The sequence below is a fragment of the Mustela erminea genome, chromosome 7, assembly GCF_009829155.1.
Source record: "Mustela erminea isolate mMusErm1 chromosome 7, mMusErm1.Pri, whole genome shotgun sequence".
Classification (NCBI taxonomy): Eukaryota; Metazoa; Chordata; class Mammalia; order Carnivora; family Mustelidae; genus Mustela; species Mustela erminea.
This window is the reverse complement of record NC_045620.1, coordinates 48,447,389-48,473,085: the sequence shown is the minus strand read 5'-3', so window position 1 is coordinate 48,473,085 and position 25,697 is coordinate 48,447,389. Positions and strand designations below refer to the sequence as shown.

Here is a 25,697-nt window from a genome sequence, read left to right as displayed (position 1 = left end):
CACTTCAAATCCCTCAGATTGTTTTTCAGAGTCCATAGTCTCTCATGATAACTATTACTTTCTTCACCCTAAGAGCACAGGAAAGATGAAAGAAAAGAAATGGGGCTCACACCTGTGATGAGAAACACTACCATATCTCTGAAGGCAAGTCACACAGGATAGCACAGTAAGTGGAGAATTATGGCCATGTTATTCCACATATCAGTAAGGATAATTATCATGGCTCTTTCTCTTCAAGGAGGTGACTGAGCAGTTTGGTGGTGGTGACCTTGTGGATTCACACCAGACGCAGAGAAGAAGATCTTCGTGAAAACCCTGATGGGCAGGACCATCACCCTCGAGTTTGACCCCAGCGACACCACTGAGAATGTCAAAGCCAAAAATCCAAGACAAGGAGGGGATCCCCCTGACCAGCAGCATCTGATTTTTGCGGGCAAACAGCGAGAAGATGGCCGCACTCTGTCAGATTACAATATCCGGAAAGAGTCCAGCCTGCACTTGGTGCTTCGCCTCTGGGGTGGCATCATTGAGCCTTCCCTCCGCCAGCTGGCCCAGAAATACAACTACGACAAGATGATCTGCTGCAAGCGTTATGCTCGCCTGCATCCCTGCGCCGTCATCTGCCACAAGAAGTGCGGCCACACCAACAACCTGCGCCCCAAAAGATTAAATAAGACCCCTCCACCAGCTCTTCCTTTGTCCGCAGGGGAGCCTCCTGCCCGAGCCCCAAGGGCCCCAATAAAATTTCCCTTTCATTGGGGTTGAGAGGGTAATTATCATGATATTATGCAAGCATTGAAGAGCAGCATGACTATGATTCCCATTTGTTAGATGAATAAACTAAGGTTGAACAAGATAAACAATTTTGGCTGACATCATTGGCTATTCTCCCTGTCAGAGTCCCACTCTTTCTGCTATGTCATGGCAGCCTAACTAGGAAAGAAAATAGAATAATTGGTGCCATCTAAAAACGAAAAATATGGATCCAAGGATCTCAATGAAAGAACTGGTAGAACATGTGAAGCAGAAGATTTCAAGCTTGTCTTGAAGGACATGACTAGGGCATTCCTCCGGGTAGTGTGGCTATCATGGTGAGGAACTGACCATTCTGGCATCACCATAAACATCCTCTGCTGTCTTGAGGTTTAGCTCTGCCTACCAAACTTGATGTTCCAGGTAGCAGGCTGATACCCACAGCCCCACCCTCAGCAAGCTCTTGCATCCCTGGTCTGAACTACAAATAAGATATAAAGGTTTTAAAAGCTCGTCTCTACTTGTTCCATTTTCCTCTTCCATTTTCAGCTTCTAGACGGCAGTATCATGTCTGTTATAGCTAGTAGCTTCTGAATGAATGTACCTAAAACAAGTCTTAGTTAGCACATAGCAGGCACTTACCTTGATAAAGACCCCACTGTCATTGGGTGACTGCATGTACCATGGATACAACACTGCTCCCAAAGTGAAATTTCCAGGACATGTCAGGACATCTATGGACATCAGGACATCTATGGACAGAGCACCTTGGACTTCAGATTTGATAGCTTGCTTTGAGAATTTGTCCTGAACATCACTGATTGGACAAGGACATGACTATGGCCCAGCTGCAGGTTTAACACATTATTCAATGAGCTGTTTTCTGAAGAACACAAAGGACTATTGTCTGGAAATCTGCTTATATAAGTGAGCCAATTAATGAGGGTTGAGACTTCAATAGGACCTCTGTCATAGTCTCCTGAAGCCATGGGACCTTGTGTAAAAATACACCAGCTCTTTTGAAAGCTCTTTGAATGCAGCCTCAAGCTTAAAGTACTAACCTCTGGAAGGAGCAATATGCTTTCTGATTAACACAGGAGTTTTCCAATAAATTTTACCCAAAAGGAAGTGAAGGACGATGTTACATAGTTAACTTTTAAGTACTTTTTATGTGCAACATCATGCAATGGACAGAATGTTAAAGTGTAATGAAACACAAGTAGGAGATACCAATTACATTTTAGGGCCTAGGATCTTTCTCTCTCTCTTTTTTTTTTCATGATCTTGATCAAAATAGACATGGAATGTGTACATACAGACATAACACTGACTATTTTCTAACATGTAAATCTAGGTCCAACTGTTTTAGTCTACCCCCTGTTCTCTATTTACTTCTGAGAGCATAAACAATTTAAATAACGTATACATATCTAAATTTTCTTCACTGTAAAATGAATAGTTCATCAAGATCATCTTTTACATTCAATATATGTATTAATCTATTTAATAAATAGCAGCTCCTCTTCAGTGCAAGCCTTCCTCTAGGTACAAAGAGTAAAACAATAAACAAAATAGACATAATTTTATGGAAATCTAGTGATATAAATATCAAAATATAATCAATCCAAAACCAGTAAGACACAATAATACTAAATATAGATGCACCAAAAACAGAGCCTCAAAATACATTAAATAAAACAAAATCTGGTACAGCTGAAAGGGAGAAAACACAAACCTAGAATTATATATATCTTAACTACTGATAGAGGTATTAAACAGAAAATCAACAAAGATTCAGAAGATATAAACAAGACAGACAACCAGCAGGATGTAACAGACATATATACAACACTGTGTGCAACAGCTCTAGAATCTACAGCTTTTCAAGCACCTGTGGAACAGTCACCAGAATAGGGCATTTACTGAGCCCAAAACCAAGCTCAACAAATTGGAGATAATCTCATATATTTTCAGGTCATAATAAAAATGAAACCAGAAATTAATAACAGAAAAAAAATTTAAAAATTTCTAAATACTTGAACATTAAATGGCACACTTTGCAAAAGTCAAAAAAAGCCAAAGAAGCAATGTTAAAGGAAATTTTAAAATATATAACTAAATAAAATAAAAATACAGTGTATCAAAATATATGTCTAAGAAAAAATGCTGAGAAGAAATTTTTATTAAATTACAAAAGAATAAAATTTTAGATCAATAAGTTATTACTTAATAACCTAGAAAAATTAGGGGATCCTGCCTGGCTCAATTGGTAGAGCATGTGACTCTTGATCTCAGGGTCATGAATTCAAGCCCCATGTTGGGCATGGAGCCTACTTAATAAATAAATAAAATTATTTAAAACAAACAAACAAACAAACAAATACTGAGAGCTACCAGTCTGGTTTAAGGCTAAAATTCCAATCTTTGGGTGCCTGGGTGGCTCAGTGCCTTCAGCTCAGGTCATGATCTCAGGGTCCTGGGATCAACTCTAGCATCAGGTTCTCTGCTCAGCAGGGAACCTGCTTACCCCTCCCCCTCTGCCTGCCTCTATCACTACTTGTGATCTCTATCTCTGTCAAATAAATAAATAAAATCTTTTAAAAAATAAAAAATAAATAAACTAGAAAAATAAGAGCAAAATGAACCCAAAGAAAGAAAGTATTAAAGACAAAAATTGAAATTAGTGGAATTGAAAATAAGAAAAGAATAGAGAAAAGCAATGAAAAATCAATAATATTGGTAAATCTCTAACAAAACAAAGAGAAAAAAAAAAAAACACAGAAGAGACACAAATCACAAATACCCCGGAATCAAGTAGTAGATATCCCTACAGACCTAATCCATTAAAAGAATTCTAACAGGGGCTCCTGGTACCTCAGTTGATTAAAACAGGTTCCTTTGGCTTAGGTCATGATCTCAGGGTCCTGAACTTGAGTTCCATATCTGGCTTCCTGCCCAGCAGGGAGTCTGCTTCCTTCTTTCTTTCCTTTTTTTTTTTTTTTTTTAAGGAAATTGTAAATATTTTTTTCATGTCTGTTACTATTTCCATGTCTTCTTTAGAGAAGTGTCTGTTGATGTCTTCTGTCCATTTTTTGACTTGATTATCTGTTTTGGAGGTGTTAAGTTTGAGAAGTTCTTTATAGATCTTGGATATCAGCCCTTTATTTGTAATGTCATTTCCAAATATCTTCTCTCATTCCGTGGGTTTCCTCTTCATTTTGTTGACTATTTCCTTTGCCGTACAGAAGCTTTTTATCTTGATGAAGTACCAAAAGTTCATTTTCACTTGTTTCCCTTGCCTTTGGAGACCTTTCTTTTTTTTTTTTTTTTTTAAATTTTATTTATTTGACAGAGAGAGATCACAAGTAGGCAGAGAGGAGGCAGAGAACAAAGAGGAAGCAGGCTCCCCGCTGAGCAGAGAGCCCGATGTGGGGCTCGATCCCAGGACCCTGGGATCACGACCTCAGCCGAAGGCAGAGGCTTTAACCCACTGAGCCACCCAGGTGCCCCCCTTTGGAGACCCTTCTTGAAAGAAGTTGCTTTGGCCAATTTTGAAGAGATTACTGCCTATGCTCTCCTCCAGGATTTTGATGGATTCCTTTCTCACATTGAGGTCTTTCATTCATTTCGAGTTTATCTTTGTAAATAGTATAAGTGAATGGTCTAGTCTCATTCTTTTGTATATAGCTCTCCAATTTTCCCAGCACCGTTTATTGAAGAGACTATTTCCCCCCCACTGGATATTTTTTCCTGCTTTGTCAAAGATTACTTGACCATAGAGTTGAGGGTCCATATCTGGGCTCTCTATTCTGTTGCATTGGTCTATGTGTCTGTTTTGTGCCAGTACCATGCTGTCTTGTTGATCAAATCTTTGTAATATAACTGAATTCAGGCAACATGATGTTCATCATTATTAGCCATCAGGAAAATTCAAATCAAAACCACATTGAGATACCACCTTACTCAAGTTAGAATGGCAAAAATTAACAAGGCAAGAAACAACAAATATTGGTGAGGATGTGGAGAAAGGGGAACCCTCTAACACTGTTGGTGGGAATGCAAACTGGTATAGCCACTTTGGAAAAAAGTGTGAAGGTTCCTCAAAAAGTTAAAAATAGAACTACAGTATGATCCAGGAATTGCATTACTGGGCATTTACCCCAAAGATACAGACATAGGGAAAAGAAGGGCCATATACATCCCAATGTTCATAGCAACAATGTCCACAATAGCCAAACTGTGGAAAGAGCCAAGATGCCCTTCAACAGATGAACAGGTAAAGATGTGGTCCATATATACAACAGAATATTGCTCAGCCATCAGAAAGGGTGAATAACAAGCATTTGCATCAACATTGATGGGACTGGAGATTATGCTGAGTGAAATAAATCAAGCAGAGAGAGTCAATTATTATATCCATTCACTTATTTGTGGAACATAAGAAATAACATGGAAGATATTAGGAGAAGGAAAGGAAAAATGAATTGGGGGAAGTTGAGGGGGAGACAAGCTATGAGAGACTATGGATTCTAAGAAACAAACTGAGGGTTTTAGAGGGAAGGTGGGTCATGGGATGGGTTGGCCCAATGATGTGTATTAAGGAAGGAATGTATTGCATGGAGCACTGGGTGTTACACACAAACAACAATCTTGGAACACTACATCAAAAACTAATAATGTACTGTATGGTGACTAACAGAATAAAAAAATATATATAAAAAAGGGATTGTAACAGAATTTTATGAATGAATTTATGCTCATAAATTTCACAATTTAGAAGAAATGGACCAATTCTGCTAAAACCACTAACTACCAAAACTAGCAAAACTCCACCAACATAAAACAGAAAACAATTAAAGAGATTAAAATTATAATATAAACCTCCCTTTAGGAGATCTGTAGATTAAGACTGATTTACTGGACTATCATAACAAATATCTGAAGAAGAATGAATAGTAACTTTACACAAATACAAGGACAGTACAAAGTAAGAAACCACAGACCAATAACTTTCACTACCTTAGATACAAAACTCTTCCATAGAGTACAGAACATACCCCCTCTTATTGTGCTTTGCTTTATTCCTCTTTACAAAATTTGTAGTCTATATGTGGGTTTTTTGGTTTCTTACAAATTGAAGGTTTGTAGCAACCATGTGTGTAGCAAGTTTATCAGAACCATTTTCCAAAAGCACATGCTCACTTTGTATCTCTATCACATGTTTAACATTCTCACACCATTTCAAACTTTTCATTGGTATTTTATTGGCTCTAGTGATCTGTATTCAGTGATCTTGATATTACTATCATAACTGTTTTGTGGCACCATGAACTGTGTCTGTTCTAGGATGGCAAACTTCATCAATAAATGTTTTGTGGCACCATGAACTGTGTCTGTTCTAGGATGGCAAACTTCATCAATAAATGTTTTGTGTGTTCTGGCTGCTCTACCATCAAGCCATTCCCATCTCCATCCCTCTCCTCAGGCTTCCCTATTACCTGAGACAGAATAATACTGAAATTATGTCTGTTGATAACCTTACAATGACTTCTAGTATTCAACTGAAAGGGAAAATCCCATGCTTCTTGCTTTAAATTAAAAGATAAAATTATTAATTGTCGCTCTCGACCCGCAAGAACGACCCGTAGGCGAGGTGAGTGGCAAACTTCTTTATTCACAATCTTCAGCCGGGGACCCCCCCCCCAGTTAAGACCCCCAAGTATATCTCCACCAAGTGCGAACTATATCCAATCAGAGTATACCACGACTAACAAAACTACCAATCAGAAGGACTATCTATGTGCACGCATCGTGCTCGTGAGCACGTACGTGACTCCATAGGTTTTCTTTGTTCTACAGATCATGCGCCTTTCCCTTGACTCCTGGTATCTATCAAACGTCACCCGCGAATGCACTCACAGTCCTTGGGTTAATCTCTCACTCCTCCCACTCTTCAGGCCTCGCTTAGTACGTGACTCCCTGCTCCTGCTGCATGGCTCTCCACAATTAATCTCCGTGAAAATGGCATGAGAAAACCTGAAATAGACTGAAAGCTAGGCCTCTTGTGTGAAAAGTCAAGTTGCCAATGCAAAAAAAAAAAAAATTTCTTGAAGGAATTCAAAAGTGCTACTCCACTAAACATACAAATGATAAGAAAGCAAAACACCTTTTTGCTGATGTGGATAAAGTTTCAGCAGTCTGGATAGAATATCAAACCAGCCACAACATTCACTTAAAGCAAAAAGTCTAATCCAGAGCGAGCTCTTAGCTCTTCAATTCTGGGAAGGCTCAGAGAGGTGAGGAAGCCACAAGAGAAAAGTTTGAAGCTGCAGAGGTACGTCCAAGAGGTTTAAGGAAAGAAACCAACCTCATAACATAAAAGTACAAGGTGAAGCAGCAAGTGGTGATGTAAAAGGTGCAGCACATTTCCAGAAGATTGAATTAAGATAATTAATGGAGGGGGTGCCTGGGTGGCTCAGTGGGTTAAGCCTCTGCTTCGGCTCAGGTCATGATCTCAGGGTCCTGGGATAGAGTCCCGCATTGGGCTCTCTGCTTAGCAGGGAGCTTGCTTCCCACTCCCTCTCTCTCTGCCTGTCTCTCTGCCTACTTGTGATCTTTGTCTGTCAAATAAATGAAATCTTAAAAAAAAAATGATAATTAATGGAGGTGACTACACTCAACAACAGATTTTGAATATAAATAAAAGAATCCTACATTGGAAGGAGATGCCAAAAAGGACTTTCATAACTAGAAAGGAGAAGTTAGTGTCCAGCTTCAAAGTTTCAAAACAAGTGGACACTTCCGTGGTGGCTAATGCAGCTGGTGACCTTAAAATGAAGTCAATGTGGGGCACCTGGGTGTCTCAGTTAGTTGAGTATCTGTCTTTGGCTCAGGTCATGATCCTGGAGTCTGGATTCAGCCCCTCTTTGGGCTCACTGCACAGTGAGGAGTATGCTTCTCTCTGCTCCTTTCCCCCTCCCCACTCATGCACTCTCTCTCTCTCTCTCTTAAATAAATAAATAAAATCTTTTTAAGAATAAAGTCAATGTTTATTTACCATTCTGAAAATCCTGGGACTTTCAGAATTATGCTAAAACTATTCAGTCCATGCTCTCCATGTGGAATAACAAAGCATGAATAACTGCATGTCTATTAATATCTTGGTTTACTGGATATTTTAAGTTCACTGTAGATACCAACTGCCAGAAGAAAAAAAGATTCTTCTCAAAATATGACTGATCACTGAAAATTAACCAGACTATCCAGGAGCCCTGATAGAGATGTACAATGATATTAATGTTATTTTCATGCCTGCTAATGCAACAACTACTCTGTAGCCCATTCATCAAGGGGTAATTTCAACTTTTTAATTTTATTATTTGATGAATATTTCATTTTATTATACTACCATAGATAGTAATTTCTCTGATGGGTCTAGGCAAAGTAAATTGAAAATCTCCTGGAAAGCTTTACTGCTCTAGATGTCATTAAGAAAATTTATGATTCATGGGAAGAGGTTAAAATACAAACATGAAAAGGAGTTTAGAAGTTGATTCCAACCCTTCTGGATGACTTTGAGGGGTTCAAGACTTCAGTGGGTGAAGTAATTTCACATGTGGGTAAAATAATAAGAGAATTAAAACATTAAAAGTGGAGCCTAAATATTGAATGAATTATACAATTTCATGATAAAATTTGGATGGATGAGAAGTTACTTTTTATGGATAAGCAGAGAAAATGGTTTCTTGAGATGGAATCCTGCTGTGAAGATTGTTGGAATGAAAACAAAGGGTTTAGAATAGTGCATAGACTTAGTTGATAAAAAAAAATAGCAGAGTTAGAGAGGATTGTTTCCAATTTTGAAAGATTTTTCTACTGTGTGTTATGTTATCAAACAACACCACACATTATGGAGAAACTTTATTTTAAAAAGAATCAAATAAATTGACAAATGATTATTATTTTATTTTTAATAAATGCCACAGCCCCCTAGCCTTCAGAAACCACCACCCTGATCAGTCAGCAACTATCAACATCAAGGCAAAACTCTTCATCATCGAAAAGATTATGACTCACTTAAAACTCATTTGATGGTTAACAATTTTTAGGAGCAAAATATTTTTGATTAAAGCATGTATATTTTCTTCCTAGACATAATGCCATTGCACATTTATAAATACCAGTGTGGTGTAAGTATAATTTTATAAGCACTGGGAAACAAACAAAAATATTTCTTGACTCACCTTGTTGCATTACTAACTTTATTGTAATAGTCTAGAACTGAACCCACATCTGTAAGGTATGCCCATATTAGCATATTTTACTCAACAATGTGGAAAAAAATATTCACCTTGAACAAATGGGACTAATCCCTGAGATGCAAAGTGATTGAACATTTGAAAATTAATCAGCATAATACATTGTATCAACAGGTTAACAAACAAAAATTATGTGATCATATCAACTGATGCAAAAAAATTGACAAAATATAACAGTGTTTCATAAGAAATTCTCTCAGCAAACAAGTAGAAACTTCCTTAACTGGATAAAAAGCATCTATTAAAAATTTACAGCTAACATCATGCTGAAAAGTGAGAGACTGAATTGTTTCTTCCGTGTTGGGACAGAGCAAAAGTATCTGCTCTAACAATAATTAGCCATCACAGAAATGGAAATTGCAGCTACTGCAGTAAGTCAGGAAAAGAAGTAAAATGCACACAAATTAGAAAGAGAAAAAAATACCCTTATTTGCAGATAATGTAAATGTCTATTTAAAAAATCTCAAGGAATCAAGAAACAAATATATAGATATAGATATTTATCTACATAATCTATATATCTATATATAATCTATATGTCTATAATCTATATACCTATATATAGATATATAATCTGTATATCTATAATATATATATATTTAGATATACATGTGTGTATACATATATATATATATGTATATAAACAAACTAAAGATAACAAGGTAGTACAGCAAGTTTGCAAAATTCAAGATCGACACACAAAAATTAAATGCTAACAAGAAGTATATGCAAACCAAAATGACAAACAATGCCATTAACAATCACTTCAAAAGAATAGAAAGTGTAGATATAGGGCACCTAGGTGGCTCAGTGGGTTAAGCCTCTGCTTTAGGCTCAGGTCATGATCTCGGGGTCCTGGGATCAAGCCCCGCATCAGGCTCTCTGCTAAGCAGGGAGCCTGCTTCCTCCTCTCTCTCTACCTGCTTCTCTGCCTACCTGTAATCTCTCTGTCAAACAAATAAATAAAATCTTTAAAAAAGAAAAAGAAAATGTAGATACAAACATAACTAAATACATTTAGGACGTGTCATCTGAAAACCACAAAATTGTTATGAAAGAAATTAATAAAAATAAGACTTAAATGAAGATATATGTCACAAGCATGTATTGAAAGACTTGACACAGTGAAGATGTCAGTTTTCACCAAATCAACCTATACTTTTAATGTAATTCCTATCAAAATCCCAGCACATTTTTAAGTAGACTTATTGATATGTAATTCAATTACTACATATATAGTTCAATAATTTCTGGTGCAGAATTTTACCATTAACACAACAGTCTAATTTTAAGACATACTTGATCACCTGAAAAGAAAACCTAGAACCCATTACTTTCCATTCCCCTTCTCCACTCCCAAGCCCTAATCTGTTTTTTATCACTCTGAACTTGACTATTTTGAACTTTTCAAATGTATGAAATCATGCAAAATGTGGTCTTTGGTGAATGGTCTTTATTAGCTTACCACAAGGTTTTCATGGTTTATCCAGGCTCTATCTTGTATCAGAACTTCATTTCTTTTTTTAGCTGAAAAATATCTCATTGCATGAAAACAATGCATTTTTTTCTGGGTCATATAATAACCATATGTTGAAATTTTTGAGAACCTGCCCAACCCATTTCCAATGCAACTGCACATTTTTAAATTCCCACCAATAATATACACCAGGATTCTAATACTTCCACACCTTGCCAACACTTAGTTTATGTATTTTTTACAATAACTGACATAATTAGTGTAAGTAGTGGTACACAATCATATTTTATGTTGTTTTTATTTTTATTTTATTTTTATTACATTCACTTAGCCAACATATAGTACATTATTAGTTTTTAAATTATTTTATTATGTTCAGTTAGCCACTGTATAGTACATAATTAGTTTCTGATGTAGTGTTCAATGATTCATTACTTAAGTATAACACCCCATGCTCACCACAACATGTTCCCTCCTTAATACCCATCACACTGTTCCCCATTCCTCCATCCTCCTCCCTTCTGTAACCCTCAGTTTTTTTGTCTCAGAGTCCAGACTCTCTCGTGGTTTGTCTCCCTCTCTAATTTCTTCCCATTGAGTTTTTCCTCCCTTCCCCTCTGGTCTCCTGAACTATTCCTTCTGTTCCATGTATGAGTGAAACCATACAATATTTGTCTCTCTCTGCTTGACTTATTTCACTGAGCATAATCCCCCCCAGTTCCATCTATGTAGATGCAAATAGTAGGTATTCATCCTTTCTGATGGCTGAGTATATTCCATTGTATATCTGAACCACATCTTCTTTATCTATTCATTTGTTGAAAGGAACCCAGCTCCTTCCACAGTTTAGCGACCATGGCCATTGCTGCTATGAACATTGGGGTGCATGTGGCCCTTCTTTTCACTACATATGTATCTTTGGGGTAAATGCCTAACAGTGCAATTTCTGGGTCATAAGGTAGCTCTATTTATAACTTTTTGAGGAACATCCATACTGTTTTCCAGAGTGTCTGTACCAGTTTGCATTCCCACCAACAGTGTGAGAGGGTTCCCCTTTCTCCACATCTTCACCATTTGTCATTCCCTGTCTTGTTAATTTTTTTGCCATTCTAATTGGTGTAAGGTGGTATCAAATTGTGGCTTTGATTTGTATTTCCATAATGGTTAATGATATAGAACATTTTCTCATGTCTCTGTTATCCATTTGTATGTATTCTTTGAAGAAGTGTCTGCTCATGTTTTGTGCCTATTTATTGACTGGATTATTTGGGGGTTTTGGGTGTTGAGTTTGATAAGCTCATTATAGATCTTGGATACCAGCCCTTTACCTATAATGTCATTTGCAAATATCTTCTCCCATTCTATGGGTTGCCTCTTTCATTGACTGCTTTCTTTGCTGTGCAGAAGCTTTTTATCTTGATGAAGTACCAAAAGTTCATTTTTGCTTCCCCCCCTTTTTCTTTGGAGACCTGTCTTGCTATGGCCAATTTCAAAGACATTACTGCTTATGTTCTTCTCTAGGATTTGATATATTCTTGTCTCACATTAAGGTCTTTCACCCATTTTGAGTTTATTTTTGTGTATGGTGTAAGAGAATGGTCTAATTTCATTCTTTTGCATGTAGCTCTCCAGTTTTCCCAACACCATTTATTGAAGAAAGTGCCTTTTTTCCATTGTATATTCTTTCTTGATTTGTCAAAGATTAGTTAGTTGACCATAGAGCTGAGGGTCTATATCTGGGCTCTCTATTCAGGTCCGTTAATCTATGTGTCTGTTTTGTGCCAATACCATGCTGTCTTGATGATCACAGCTTTGAAGTCAGGCATTGTGATGCCCCCAGCTTTGGTTTCCTTTCTCAACAATTCCCTGACAATTCAGGATCTTATCTAGTTCCATACAAATTTTAGGATTGTTTGTTCCAGCTCTGAGAAAAATGTCAGTGTATTTTGATAGGGATTGTATTGAAAGTGTAGATTACTCTGGGCAGCATAGACATTTTCACAATGTCTATTCTTTCAATACTTTAGCATGGAATGTTTTCCCATCATTTTACGTCTTACTCCATTTCTTCCATAAGTATTCTACAGTTACTAGAGTATAGATCCTTTACATCTTTGGTTAGGTTTATACCTATGTATCTTATGGTTATGGGAGCTATTGGGAGTGAAATAAATTCCTTAATTTCTCTTTTTTCAATCACATTGTTAGTGTGTAGAAATGCAACTGATTTCTGTGCATTGATTTTTTTTATCTTGCCATGTTGCTGAATTGTTTCATGAGTTCTAGTAACTTGGGGGTGGAGTCTTTTGGGTTTTCCATGTAAAGTATCAAGTTGTAACTGAATAGAGAGAGTTTGACTTCTTTGTGAATTTGAATGCATTTTATCTCTTTTTGTTGTCTGATTACTGAGGCTAGGACTTCTAGTACTATGGTGAACAAAACTGGTGAAAAGTGGACATTCCCGTCATGTTATTGACCTTAAAAGAAAAGTTCTCATTTTTGCCCCATTGAGAATGATATTCACTGTATGCTTTTCATAGATGGCTTTTATGGTATTGAGGTATGTTCCCTCTATTGGTACATTCTGAAGAGTTTTAATATGGAAAGGATGCTGTGTTTTGCTAAATGCTTTTTCTTCATCATTTGAGAGGATCATATAGTTCTTGTCTTTACTTTTGTTAATGTGTTCTATCATGTTGATTGATTTGCAAATGTTGAACCACCATGAATCCCAAGAATAAATCCTACTTGGTAGTGATGGATAATCCTTTTAACGTACTGTTGGATCCCTTTGGCTAGGAACTTGTTGAGTATTTTGGCATCCATGTTCATCAGGGATATTATATTGGTCTTTAATTCTCCGTTTAGATGGAGTCTTCACCTGGTTTTGGATCAGGGTAATGTTGGCCTCACAGAATGAGTTTGGAAGTTTTCTTTCTATTTCTATTTTTTGAAACAGCTTCAGAAAAGTAGGTATTATTTCTTCTTTAAATGTTTGGTAGAACTCCCCTGAGAAACTATCTGGCCCTGGGCCCTTGTGTTTTGGGAGGTTTTTAATTACTGCTTCAATTTTGTTACTGGTTATTGGTCTGTTCAGGTTGTCTATTTCTATCTGTTTCAGTCTGGGTAGTCTATAGGTTTTCCAGAAGACATCCATTTCGTCTTCCATTTCTTCTTAATTTGTTGGTACATAGTTGCTGGTAATAATTGTTTCAATTTCCTTGGTGTTGGTCATGATCTATTCCCTTTCATTCATGATTTTATTGATTTGGATTCTTTCTGTTTTCTTTTGGATAAGTATTGACAGAGTCTTAATATCAATCTAATTAATTCTTTTTTTTTATTTTTTCAGTGTTCTACGTTTCATTGTTTATGCACCACACCCAATGTTCCATGCAATACGTGCCCTTCTTAATACCGACCACTGGGCTCACCCATCACGCCAATCCCCTACTTTCCAAAACCCTCAGTTTGTTTCTCAGAGCCCACAGTCTTTCATGGTTCCTCCCCGTCCAGTTTCTCCCAACTCACTATTCCTTTCCTTCTCCTAATATCCTCCATGTTGTTCCTCATGTTCCACAAGTAAGTGAAATTATATAATAATTCACTTTCTCTGCTTGACTAATTTCACTCAGCATAATCTCCTCCAGTCCTGTCCATGTGATACTTGATTGTGAGACTGATGAATTATAACTTTAGATAAGAGCTTTTGAAAGCAGCTAGGGGAAAGAGATTCCTAACGTACAGAGGAAGATCCATCAGAATAACGTCAGACCTGGGCGCCTGAATTTCTCAGTTGGCTGGGCTACTGCCTTCAGCTCAGGTCATGATCCCGGAACCCTGGAATTGAGTTCTGCATCAGGCTCCCAGCTCCATTGGGAGTCTGTTTCTCCCTCTGACCTTCTCGCCTCTCATGCTCCCTCTCACTTTCTCTCTCTGAAATAAACAAATAAAATTAAAAAAAAAAAAAAGAATAACATCAGACCTGTCCACAGAAACCTGGCAAGCCAGAAAGGGCTGGAAGGACATATTCAGGGCAATAAATGAGAAAAACATGCAGCCAAGAATACTTTATTCAGCAAGGCTGACATTCAAAATGGATGGAGAGATAAAGAACTTCCAAGACCAGCATGGTTTAAAAGCTGGCACTACAAGAAATATTAATGGGGGAGAGAAAGTTACATAAAGGAAAGAATAATACCCTCACTTTCCATCTGGAGGTGTCTTTATGTTCAAAATGAATCTCTTGTAGATAGCATATGGGTGGGTCATGTCTTTTTATCCAATCCTGTGCCATTTCATGGGAGCATTTAGGGCACTCACATTGAGCATAACTATTGAAAGATATGAATTTAGTGCCATCATATTGCTTATAAAGTCCTTGTTTTTATAGTTTGACTCTGTAGATTTCTAGTATATATTATGCTTGAGGTCTTTCTTCTTTTACAGAATCAACCTTAATATTTCTTGCCTGGCTGGCTTGGTGGTCACATATTCATTCAGTTTCTGCTGATCCTGGAAGCTCTTTATCTCTCCATCCATTCTGAATGACAGCCTTGCCAGATAAAGTATTCTTGGCTGCATGTTCTTCTCATTCAGCACGCTGAATATGTCTTTCCATCCTTTTCTGGCTTGCCTGGTCTTTGTATATAGGTCTGATGTTATTCTGACGTTCTTCCCTATATGTAATACATCACTTCCCCCTAGCTGCTCTCAGGGTAGCTTCCTTGGCTATAAGATTTGCAAGCTTCACTATTATATGCCATGGTGCTGGTCTATTTTTATTGAATCCTGGGAGGGGTCCTCTCTGCCTCTTGGACAAGAATGCTTGTTTCCTTCCCCAGATTAGGCCAGTTGTCAGCTATGATTTGCTCAAATATACTTTCTAGTGGTGATCCCAAATTCTGACACTGGAACATTTCATGGAGTCATTCATGTCTCTAAATCTGTTCTCATGGGCTTCTAGCTGCTTATCCCTATACTCCTTGACTTCCTTCTTTTCTATCATCTTAACTTCTAATTCACTAATTTATTCCTCTGCCTCATTTACCCTGGATGTTAGTGTATCCAGTTGAGAATATATCTCATTCATAACATTTTTAAATTTGGCTTGATTAGCTCTCATTTCTGTGTTTAGAGATTCTGGATTGTTGGCAATGCTTTTTCTCAAGCCTAGATATTGACTTCATAATTGTTACCTTGAAGTCTATCTCTAACATCTTGCTTATATTCATGTACATTAGATCTGTGGCAAAGACCATGATCTCTGGTTCTTTTCTTTGTTGGGAATTCCTCCTCCTAGTCATTCTGTTTGAGGTATGGTTGAGGGAATATACAGAGTCCAAAACATCAACCATGACTGGAGAAAAATGTGCCTAAAAAAAAAATCCAAAATGGTCAAAAAGTACCACACATACACCATCAAAGCCAATATGCTCCGACAATAGTAATAATAATAATAATAATAATAATAAAAGAGAAAAGAGAAAAAAGGGGGGGAGGGCAGAGATGGGGAAAGAGATTATAATCTCTCAGGGTATACATATAAGGCGATCTGCCTGTTCCTGCTTGATTTTTGATCTGTGTGTTAGAAGACACTATATCCCAAAACGGCAAATAAATCAGAACTTACATATATATCAAGATAAAATTGAATAGAGTGAAAATCGTGCAGTATGTGGTATAATTCTATAAGACATGCATGTGTAAAAGAAAAGTTACAAAGTGACTTAAATACATAGTTTGGGAAATATGAATCTATTTGAAAGAGAAGCAGGGTTTAAAAAAAAAGAATAAGAAAATCAACAAATAAAGAAATATAAAATCTTAATCTGAATTATAAGCCAGTCATGAGGAAACACCTGGAGCTCCCTATATTATTTTCCCCTGGTGTTATAGTTTTACAGTCCTGTTGGCAATAAGCTTAAGCTTATTCACCTGTTCTTCCAGTCTGTCTTCTGGGGGAAGGGCCTGTTGCTGGGCTTCTCAGGTGTCTTTGCCTGGGTGGAGTTGTCTCACTTTTTGTCAGGGGAATGGGCTTAATATGAGCTGATTGGCAGTGGGGATTTTGTTCCCTGGAGTCGTTTTCTTCTCTTTAGAGGGTCGGAGCAAACATGGTTATTTGGGAATCTCCAGCCCAGAGCTGCAATGTCACAGTCAATCCCCCTCAACAGATCAGCGAGGTCATTCGGTCTCCAGCTCTGCTTGTACCAAAGTCTACAGACTTGCACATCTTCTGGGGGAGGGGCCTGTTGCATTGATTCTCAAATGTCTTTGCCCTTGGCAGAATTGTTCCACCCTTGCCTGGGACTAGGCTAAGTAACCTGCTCCCTTATGCTCTTTGTGGCTTTTGTTCCCTGAAGGCTTTCTGCACAGCATTCCATTATTAGAATAAAAATGGTGGCCTCCCAGTCTCTGGCCCAGACCCAAGAGTTTGGGACCCCACTCCTCTGTGAGCCTTCAGAGAAAAGCATTCAATCACTTCTGTGCACTCTCTAGCCACATTCAGTGCATGCTCCCATGTCACTCCTCTGGGGAGAGGAAGGGGGTTTTACCACGTGTGGGGCCCCTGCTCTTCAAGCAGGGGCCCACCTGTGCCATGGATCATTGTTTATGGCAACCCCTAGCTGAGAACCCACTCCTGTGCTCACTTTTTGTGGCCAGCTTCCCTGTTCTGATACCTGAGATCTCTGCCACACTCTTGCACCCCTAGTTTTCCTATAACCTCCCAGGATCCTGAGACCACACTCTTCCAGCAAGTATTCCACCTCTTGCTTTGATGCCTGAGTGACATTCCTCAGCAGAGCAGACTTCTAATAGTTCCAATTTTGTGTTCCCCTGCTCTATCAATTGCTGGTAGCCAGCTGACAGACTCTCCCTCCCCCTACAGTCTGACTTCCTATATATCTCCTTGGATTCACTTATGCACCTCTTACCTTGCAGAACGTGGTCACTTTTCTGTTCATAGAATTGAAGCCATTCTTTTCTAATCTCCAGTTGAATTCACAGATATTAAGAATGGTTTGATAGCTATCTAGCTGAATTCCTGGGACCAAATGAAATTAAGGTCTTCCACTCCTCTGCCATTATGGACTCCTCCTCTTACTAATACTTCTTAAAGATTTATTTGAGATAGAAAGAGCACATGGGTGGAGAGGGGAGAGAGAGAGGGAGTGAGAGAGAATCTCAAGAAGATACCATATTAAGCACAGACCCTGCATGATGTTTGATCTCACAACCCCAAGATCATGACCTGAGCAGAAATCAAGAGTCTGACACTTAACAGACTGAGCCACCCAGGTGCCACTGGTTTGCTAATATTTTATTGACAATTTTTGCATCAATATTCATCAGGGATATTGGTTTGAGGTTCTCCTGTTTAGTGGAGTCTTTATCTGGTTTTGGTATCAGGGTAATGCTGACTTCATAAAATGAATTTGGAAGCTATCCTTCCTTTTCCAGTTTTTGGAATAGTTTGAGAAGTACAGATATTAATTCTTCTGTAAATGTTTGGTAGAATTCTCCTATAAATCCACCTGGCCCTGCACTCTTGTTTCTTGAAAGATTTTGTTTTAATTATTGATTCAATTTCTTTTCTGCTTATTGGTCTGTTCACATTTTCTATTTCTTCCTGTTTCAGTTTTAGTACTTTATATGTTTCTAGGAATTTATCCATTTCCTCCAAGTTGTCCAGTTTGTTGGGATATATTTTTCCCTAATATTCTCTCCTAATTATTTTTATTTCTGTGGTGTTGGTTGTTATGTCTCTTCACTCATTTATGATTTGTTTTTTGGAGTCCTTTATCTTTTCTTTTTTGATAATTCTGGCTACAGGTTTATCAGTTTTATTAATTTAAAAAAAATACCTCCTGGTTCCATTGATATGTTCTATTGGTTTTGTTTCTTTAGTTTCTATATCACCTATTTCTTCTCTAATTATTATTATTCCCTTCCTTCTGCTAGTTTTAGGCTTCATTTGTTGTTCTTTACCTAGCTCCTTAGGTTTTTTAATTTGAGATTTTTTTTGTTTTTAAAATAGGCCTATATTGCTATATACTTCCCTTTTAGGACCACTTTTGCTGCCTCTCAAAGGTTTTGGACTATTGTGATTTCATTTTCATTTTATTTTTATTGGGGGGGTTATTGTCATGCTCAGTCCATGTATTTTTTAATTTATTCTTTGATTTTCTGGTTGAACATTCATTATTTACTACCATATTGTCCATGCATTTGTAGTTTTTCCAAATTTTTTTGTGTGATTGACTTCAAGTTTCATAGAGTTGTGGTCAGAAAAAAAGGCATAGTATGATCTCATTCTTTTTTTATTTGTTGAGGCCTGATTTGTGCCCTATTATGTAATCTATTCTGAAGGAAGTCCTATGTGCACTATAAAAGAATGTGTATTCTGCTGTTTTAGGATGGATTGTTCTGAATATATCTGTTAAGTCTATCTGGTCCACTGTGTCATTCAAAGACATTGTTTCCTTGTTGATTTTCTGTTTAGATGATCTGTCCATAGATGTAAGTGGGGTGTCAAGGTCCCCTAGTATCATTGTACTATTATCAAATATTTCTTTCATTTTTTTATTAATTGTTTTATATATCTGGATACTCCCATATTGGGTGCATAAATATTACAATTGTTAAATCTTCTTATTGGATTGTCCCTTTATGATGATATAGCACCTTTCCTCATATCTTTTTACAGTCTTTGTTTTACAGGCTAATTTGCCCAACATAAGTATTACTTCTCTGGTTTTCTTCTGATGTTCGTTTGTATGACAAATTATTTTACATCGCCTAACTATCAAACTGCAGGTGTCTTTGGGTCTAAAATGAGTCTCTTGTAGACAGCATATAGGTGGGTCTTGTTTTTTAACCCATTCTGACACCCGATATCTTTTGATTGGAGCATTTAGTTAATTTACATTCAGAGTGGTTATTGATAGATATGTATTCATGGTCATTTTATGACTTATTTTGTCAGTATTTCTGGAGATTCTCTCTGTTCCTTTCTTGTCTTTGTCACATTTAGTTTCTTTTCTTTGCACTCAAACAGTCTCCTTTAATATTTCTTGCAGGGCTGGTTTAGTAGTCAGAAATTCCTTTAGTTTTTATTTGTCTGGGAAACATTTTATTTCCTGTACTATAGCTTGCTGGATAGAGTATTCTTGGCTCCAGAATTTTTCCACTCAGCACGTTGAATATAGCATGCCACACTCTTTTGACTTGTTAAGTTTCTGTGTCAAAATCTGCAGTTAGCCTTATGGATCTTCCCTTTTAAGTTAAGGGCTTCTTTTATCTAGCTACATTTAAGATTTTTTTCTTTATCACTTTATTTTGCAAATTTAATTACAATATGGTAATTATGTTACCATAATAACATATGGTTGTTATGTTATTATTATATTATATTATTATGCTCTTGGTGTTGCCCTGCTTTTGTTGATTTTGATGGGAGTTCTCTGTGCCTCCCAGATCTGGATGTTTTTTCACCTCCCCCAGATTAGTGAATTTTTCATCTATTATTTCCTCAAATAAATTTTCTGCACGCTTTTCCCTCTCCTCTCCTTCTGGGACTCCTCTACTGTGAATTATCGTATTTGATGGATTCGCTGAATTCCCTAAGTCTATTCTTGTGTTGCAAAATTATTTCTTTTGTTCAGCTTTATTATTTCCTATTATTTTGTCTTCTGTATCACTTATTTGTTCCTTGGCTTCTTTCAGCCTGCTGTTCATTGCATCAAACCTGTTTCCAATCTGTTATTGCATTCTTCATTTCTGTCTGATTCTTTTTTAACTCTTTTATCTCTGTGGTAAGATCCTCCTTATAGTCTTCCATTCTTTTCTCAAGCCCAGGGAGTATCCTTATGATTAATTTCTCCATCAGGCATGTTACTTATATCATTTTGCTCCACCATCTTGGCATTTTGTCTAAGTCTCTTCTTTGTGTGTTAAGAAAGCCAGTTATGTTTCCTGCTCCTAAGAAAAATGGTTTTATGATGAAGAGGTTATGTACTATCCAGGGCCTGATGTACTCTGCTGCTGTGTTTTGGATGCTCTGTCCTTCAAGCCAGTCATCTTCAGAACCCCTCCTTGCCTATAATGGCCAGCAGTTGGTCCTTGGCCAGAACATGGCAAGTTTTAACTATATGTACTCTGGCCTGCTTGTGAAATGAGATCTGATACTACTTTCACTTGAGCTGAAGCCACGCAGAGCTCAATTGTCAGGAGACATGATGTGAGCAGGGTTTTCTGCTGTTCTTCTGGGGGAAGAGTCAACAGAACTGGGACTGAAGCAAGCTTGACTGAAAAGGAAAGTCTTGCCAGAGCACAGGGGAATAGGACTTGGTGAAAGTAAGTAAGGCAGCCTGTATCAGCATTGTGCTATTTCCTGCAGTGGTTCTTTCTTTATGTGGAGGGGCAGGGGATCAAATGGTGCCATGCAGCTTCATTGTCCCCAGAGAGGCATCTTCATGAATACTGTCTCTCAGGGACATGCTCCAAGAAGAGTTAATAATCTCCTCACTTTGTGGCCCAGACAGTCTTCAGATCACTGTTTCCATGCCATGTTCTCCCAGGTTGTTTGCCCCCCTTCTCTCCAGGAGCAGTACAGTGCACTCCAGGTTCTATCTCAGCCAAGCTTGCTGACATTTAAAATTCTAGGCTTTAAGCCCCACTGGTTGCAATAACTCATGAAATTCAGCCCCTCTTGATTTCCCAGCCAATGGCTTTGTGAAAGGTTCTCTTGTGCATTCCCTTGTATGTTTTGCTTTCTCTTGCTTTTTTGTCATGACCATGGCTCCCTCCCTTCCATAGCACCTATAATCCATTTCTCCCCCAAACCATGTCTCTACACTCCCTACTTCCTTTGATGTAGCCTCCTTTCTCCCTTTAGTTCTGGAGTTTGTTCTTTCAGTCTTGAAGTTGATTTCTGGGCTATTTAGGATGATTTGATAGTTATCTAGTTGTGTTCATGGGATGAGACACTCCTAAGGTCCTCCTACTCCACTGCCATCTTTTTGTGACCCCTTGACAAACACAGTATCTTAATCTTGGTTTTCATTTTCTTACTGGCTAATGATGTTGAGTACCTTTTTATGTGCTTACTGGCAATTTGCATATATCTTTGGGAAAAATGTCTATTCAAATATCATGCTTAATTTTTTTATTTTATTTTTTTAAAGATTTTATTTATCCATTGGACAGACAGTAGTAGTAGACACAAGTAGGCAGAGAGGCATGCAGAGAGAGAGGAAGGGAAGCAGGCTCCCCGCTGAGCAGAGAGCCCGATGCGGGGCTCGATCCCAGGACCCTGGGATCATGACCTGAGCCGAAGGCAGAGGCTTTAATCCACTGAGCCACCCAGGCGCCCCAATTTTTTTTATTTTTTAAGTTTTTTTTCAATTCCAGTCAATTAACATATAGTGTAATATTAGTTTCAGATGTGCAATGTAGTGATTCAACACTTCCATACATTTAATTGGATTATTTATATTTTTATTATTGCATAATACAAGTTATTTATATATTCTGTATTCACTCTCCTTAATTCTGTGGGTTGTCTTTTCACTTTCTTGTTGTTTTTGTTTGCAGAAAAAACAATGTTTAATTTAACGAAGGCCAGTTTATATATTTTAACTTTTGTTGTGTGTGTTTTTGATGTCATATTTTTTAAAATATCTTTACCCAAGTCACAAAAATTTGCTGGTATGTTTTTTTCTTCTAAGAATGTCATAGATTTTGCTATGGTTAAGTTTATGATTTATTTTGTGTCAATTTTTGTATATAATATAAGCATTATTCTTTTCCATGATTATTCAGTCTTTCTGGCAGTAATTGTTGAAAACATTGTTCTTTCACCCCTGGATTATCTTGGCACCCTAGTCAAAAATCAACAGACCAGAAAGTAAGAGAATGTATTATTTCTAGATTTAATTCTATTCCTTTGACCTGTACGTATACCTTTCTACCACTACCATGCTGACTTAATGCTGTAGTTTTGTAGTAACTTTCAAAACTGGGAGCTACAATTTTGCTCTTCTTTTTCAAAGATTGTTTTGGTTAATCTAGCTTCAGTAAGGTTGTTTGCAAACACAGAGAATCTTGTTAAAAATTTGTATGAAATAGCAAAGGCTCTAGAATAACTAAGAAAATCTTGACTAGCAATATTTTTTAAAGATTTTATTTATCTATTGGTCAGAGAGAGAAAGAGAGTGAGCACAGGCAGACAGAGTGGCAGGCAGAAGCAGAGGGAGAAGCAGGCTCCCCGCTGAGCAGAGAGCCCGATGTGGGACTTGATCCTAGGATGCTAGGATTATGACCTGAGCCGAAGGCAGCTGCTTAACCACCTGAGCCACCCAGGCATCCCTTGACAAGTAATATCAAAGTGAAAAGGAGACTCGACACAATATTAAGGCCTAATCTATATGTATGGCATGCAAGATAGGTTTGGCTGAGGGATAGATTCATGGATCAGTAGAACATTATAGAGAAGCCAGAAAAAGATCCATCAAATATATCCAACTGATGGCTAAGGTGCTGAGGTGCTAAAGCTACCTCATAGAAGAAATACAGCCTTTTCAATAAGTAGTGTTGGAATTGATATCCAAAAGCCAAAAGAGAAAAGAAAAAAAACCTTTAATCTAAACCTCATATCATATACAAAAATTAACTCCAAATGAATCACAGACTTAAATATAAACATACAACTCTAAAGGTTATAGAAAAAAAGACATAGGAGTATATCTTTGAGAAGTAGAGCTAGTCTAAGACTTCTTAGACTTGCCAAAAATGTATGATTATGACAAGGGAAAAATATGAACTATATGGAAAATAAAAGCATTTGTGCTGTGAATGACTCTGTTAAGAGGATGACAAGGTGAATTACCCACATTTCCCTGCAAAGAACTAGCATCTACAATATAAGGAGACCTTTCAAAACTCAGTAAAAAACTAAAACATCCAATGAAAGTATGGGCAAAATATATAAACAAACATTTCATAAAAGATATGTATAGAAACCAAAATACACATGAAAAGATGCTCAGAATTTTTAACCATAAGAAAATGCCCATTAAAAATGCAATGAGATATTACTACACACTGTTCACAACTGAAATAAAAATTAGTGTCACTAATAAGTGCTGACCAAGGTTCATGAGAACTGGATCACTCATGAATTGCTGGTAGAAATAGAAAAATGATACAACCACTCTCAAAAACAATTGGGAAGCTTATTATCAAACCAAACACACAACTTACATATGATCCAACAGTTTCACTCTTGGGCACTTATACCAGAAAGATGAAAATTTATGCTCACAGATAAATCTGTAGATGAATGTTTGCAGCAACCTACCTTACTCACAATACACTCAAACTGAAGTAATTAAATATCTGTCCTTTAATAGGTGAATGTTTAAACATATGATGAATTCATACTCAAAAATGAAAAGGAACAATTACTGACATATGCAACAATGCCAATGAATTCCCAAGGGAATTATACTGCATGAAAAAAAAAAAGCCAATCACCAAAGATGACGTATTGTATAAAATACAGCTTTTCTCTTGATATAACATTTTTGAAATGATAAATTATAGAAACAGAGAATGGAATAAAAGTTGCAAGTGTTAAATTAACAAGGAGATAGAGGACTGAGGGAAGTCAGTGTTTCTATGGGAAAACTACAAGAGGGATCCTTGGGGTGATGGAAATCTTCTGTACTTTGACCATAGTGCTATTAGTATCTTAGTTGTAATACTGTTCTATAAGCACAACAGGTCAAGATGACCTGTTGGTTCTCTTATTATTTCCTATAGCAGCATGTTAATTTATAATTATCTCAATATAAAAAGTTTAAAAGTAAAGTATATAAAAAGTTTAAAAGTAAAGTATAAAAAGTAAAAAGTTTAATTACAATATATAACTGATCAAAACATTTGACTACTGACATTTTTGAAATGATAGTCCACATTCATGACCTCCATTTATGTTTTTCATTATGTTGTTAGTGTTTCTTCTTAATTGATTCTTATGACCTCTTCAGATGTAGAAACAGTCACGTATAGAAACTGTCATGTTTTGCAAATATTTTCAAAAACACTTTCATAAGTTAATGCCACTGACAATTGTTTGCAATTTTCTTTATTGTTTTTATACTAAGAAAGACTCTGAAAGAAACAATAAAAAATGAAATGTAAGCTGGGAGAAAAAGTTGTTTCTGAGTACACTTTATCTACAGCAAATGGTGCTGACATAATTGGATAGCCACATGCAGAAGAATGAAACTGGATCATTCTCTTAGACCATACACAAAGAAAAACTCAAAATGGATGAAAGATCTCAATGTGAGATAGGAATCTATCAAAATCCTAGAGGAGAACATAGACAGTAACCTCTTTAAAATTGGCCATGGCAACTTCTTTCAAGACAGGTCTCCAAAGAGAAGGGAAACAAAAGAAAAAATGAACTTTTGAGACTTCATCAAGATGAAAAGATAAAAATCTTCTGCACAGCAAAGAAAACAGTCAACAAAACTAATAGGCAACTCACAGAATGGGAGAAGATATATGCAAATGACATTACAGGTAAAGGACTGTATCAGCTTATCAAACTGATCTCATTATCAGCTTATCAAACTCAACACACACACCCCAAAAAAAATAATCCAGTCAATAAGTGAGCAGAAGACATGAACAGACACTTCTTTAAAGAAGACATACAAATGGGTAACGGACACATGAAAAAATGTTCTATATCATTAAGCACTAGGAAAATACAAATCAAAAACCACAATTTGATACAAACTTACACCAATTAGAATGGCAAAAAGATTAACAAGACAGGGAACAACAAATGTTGTTGAGAATGTGGAGAAAAGGAAACCCTCCTGTACTGTTGGTGGGAATGCAAACTGGTACAGCCACTCTGGAAAACAGTATGGATGTTCCTCAAAAGTTAAAAATAGAGCTATTCTATGACCCAGCAATTGCACTGCTAGACATTTACCCCAAATATGTAGTGAAAAGAAGGGCCACATGCACCCCAGTGTTCATAGCAGCAATGTCCACAACAGCCAAACTGTAGAAGGAGCTGAGATCCCTTGAACAGATGAATGGATAAAAAAGAAAAACATGTGGTACAA

At 37.0% G+C, this 25,697-nt stretch overlaps 1 protein-coding gene across 1 annotated transcript; it reads left to right on the top strand.

The window, feature by feature from the left end:
• Positions 1 to 255: 255 nt before the first annotated feature.
• Positions 256 to 765, top strand: LOC116596350 (ubiquitin-60S ribosomal protein L40-like). The gene has a single exon (XM_032353679.1). It carries the CDS (start codon positions 319 to 321, stop codon positions 763 to 765), a length of 447 nt encoding a protein of 148 aa, XP_032209570.1. The 5' UTR covers positions 256 to 318.
• The last annotated feature ends 24,932 nt before the right edge of the window (positions 766 to 25,697 follow it).

Coding starts and splice junctions, on each gene's coding strand:
- LOC116596350 (XM_032353679.1), top strand. CDS start 319: ATGGGCAGGACCATCACCCTCGAGTTTGACCCCAGCGACACCACTGAG.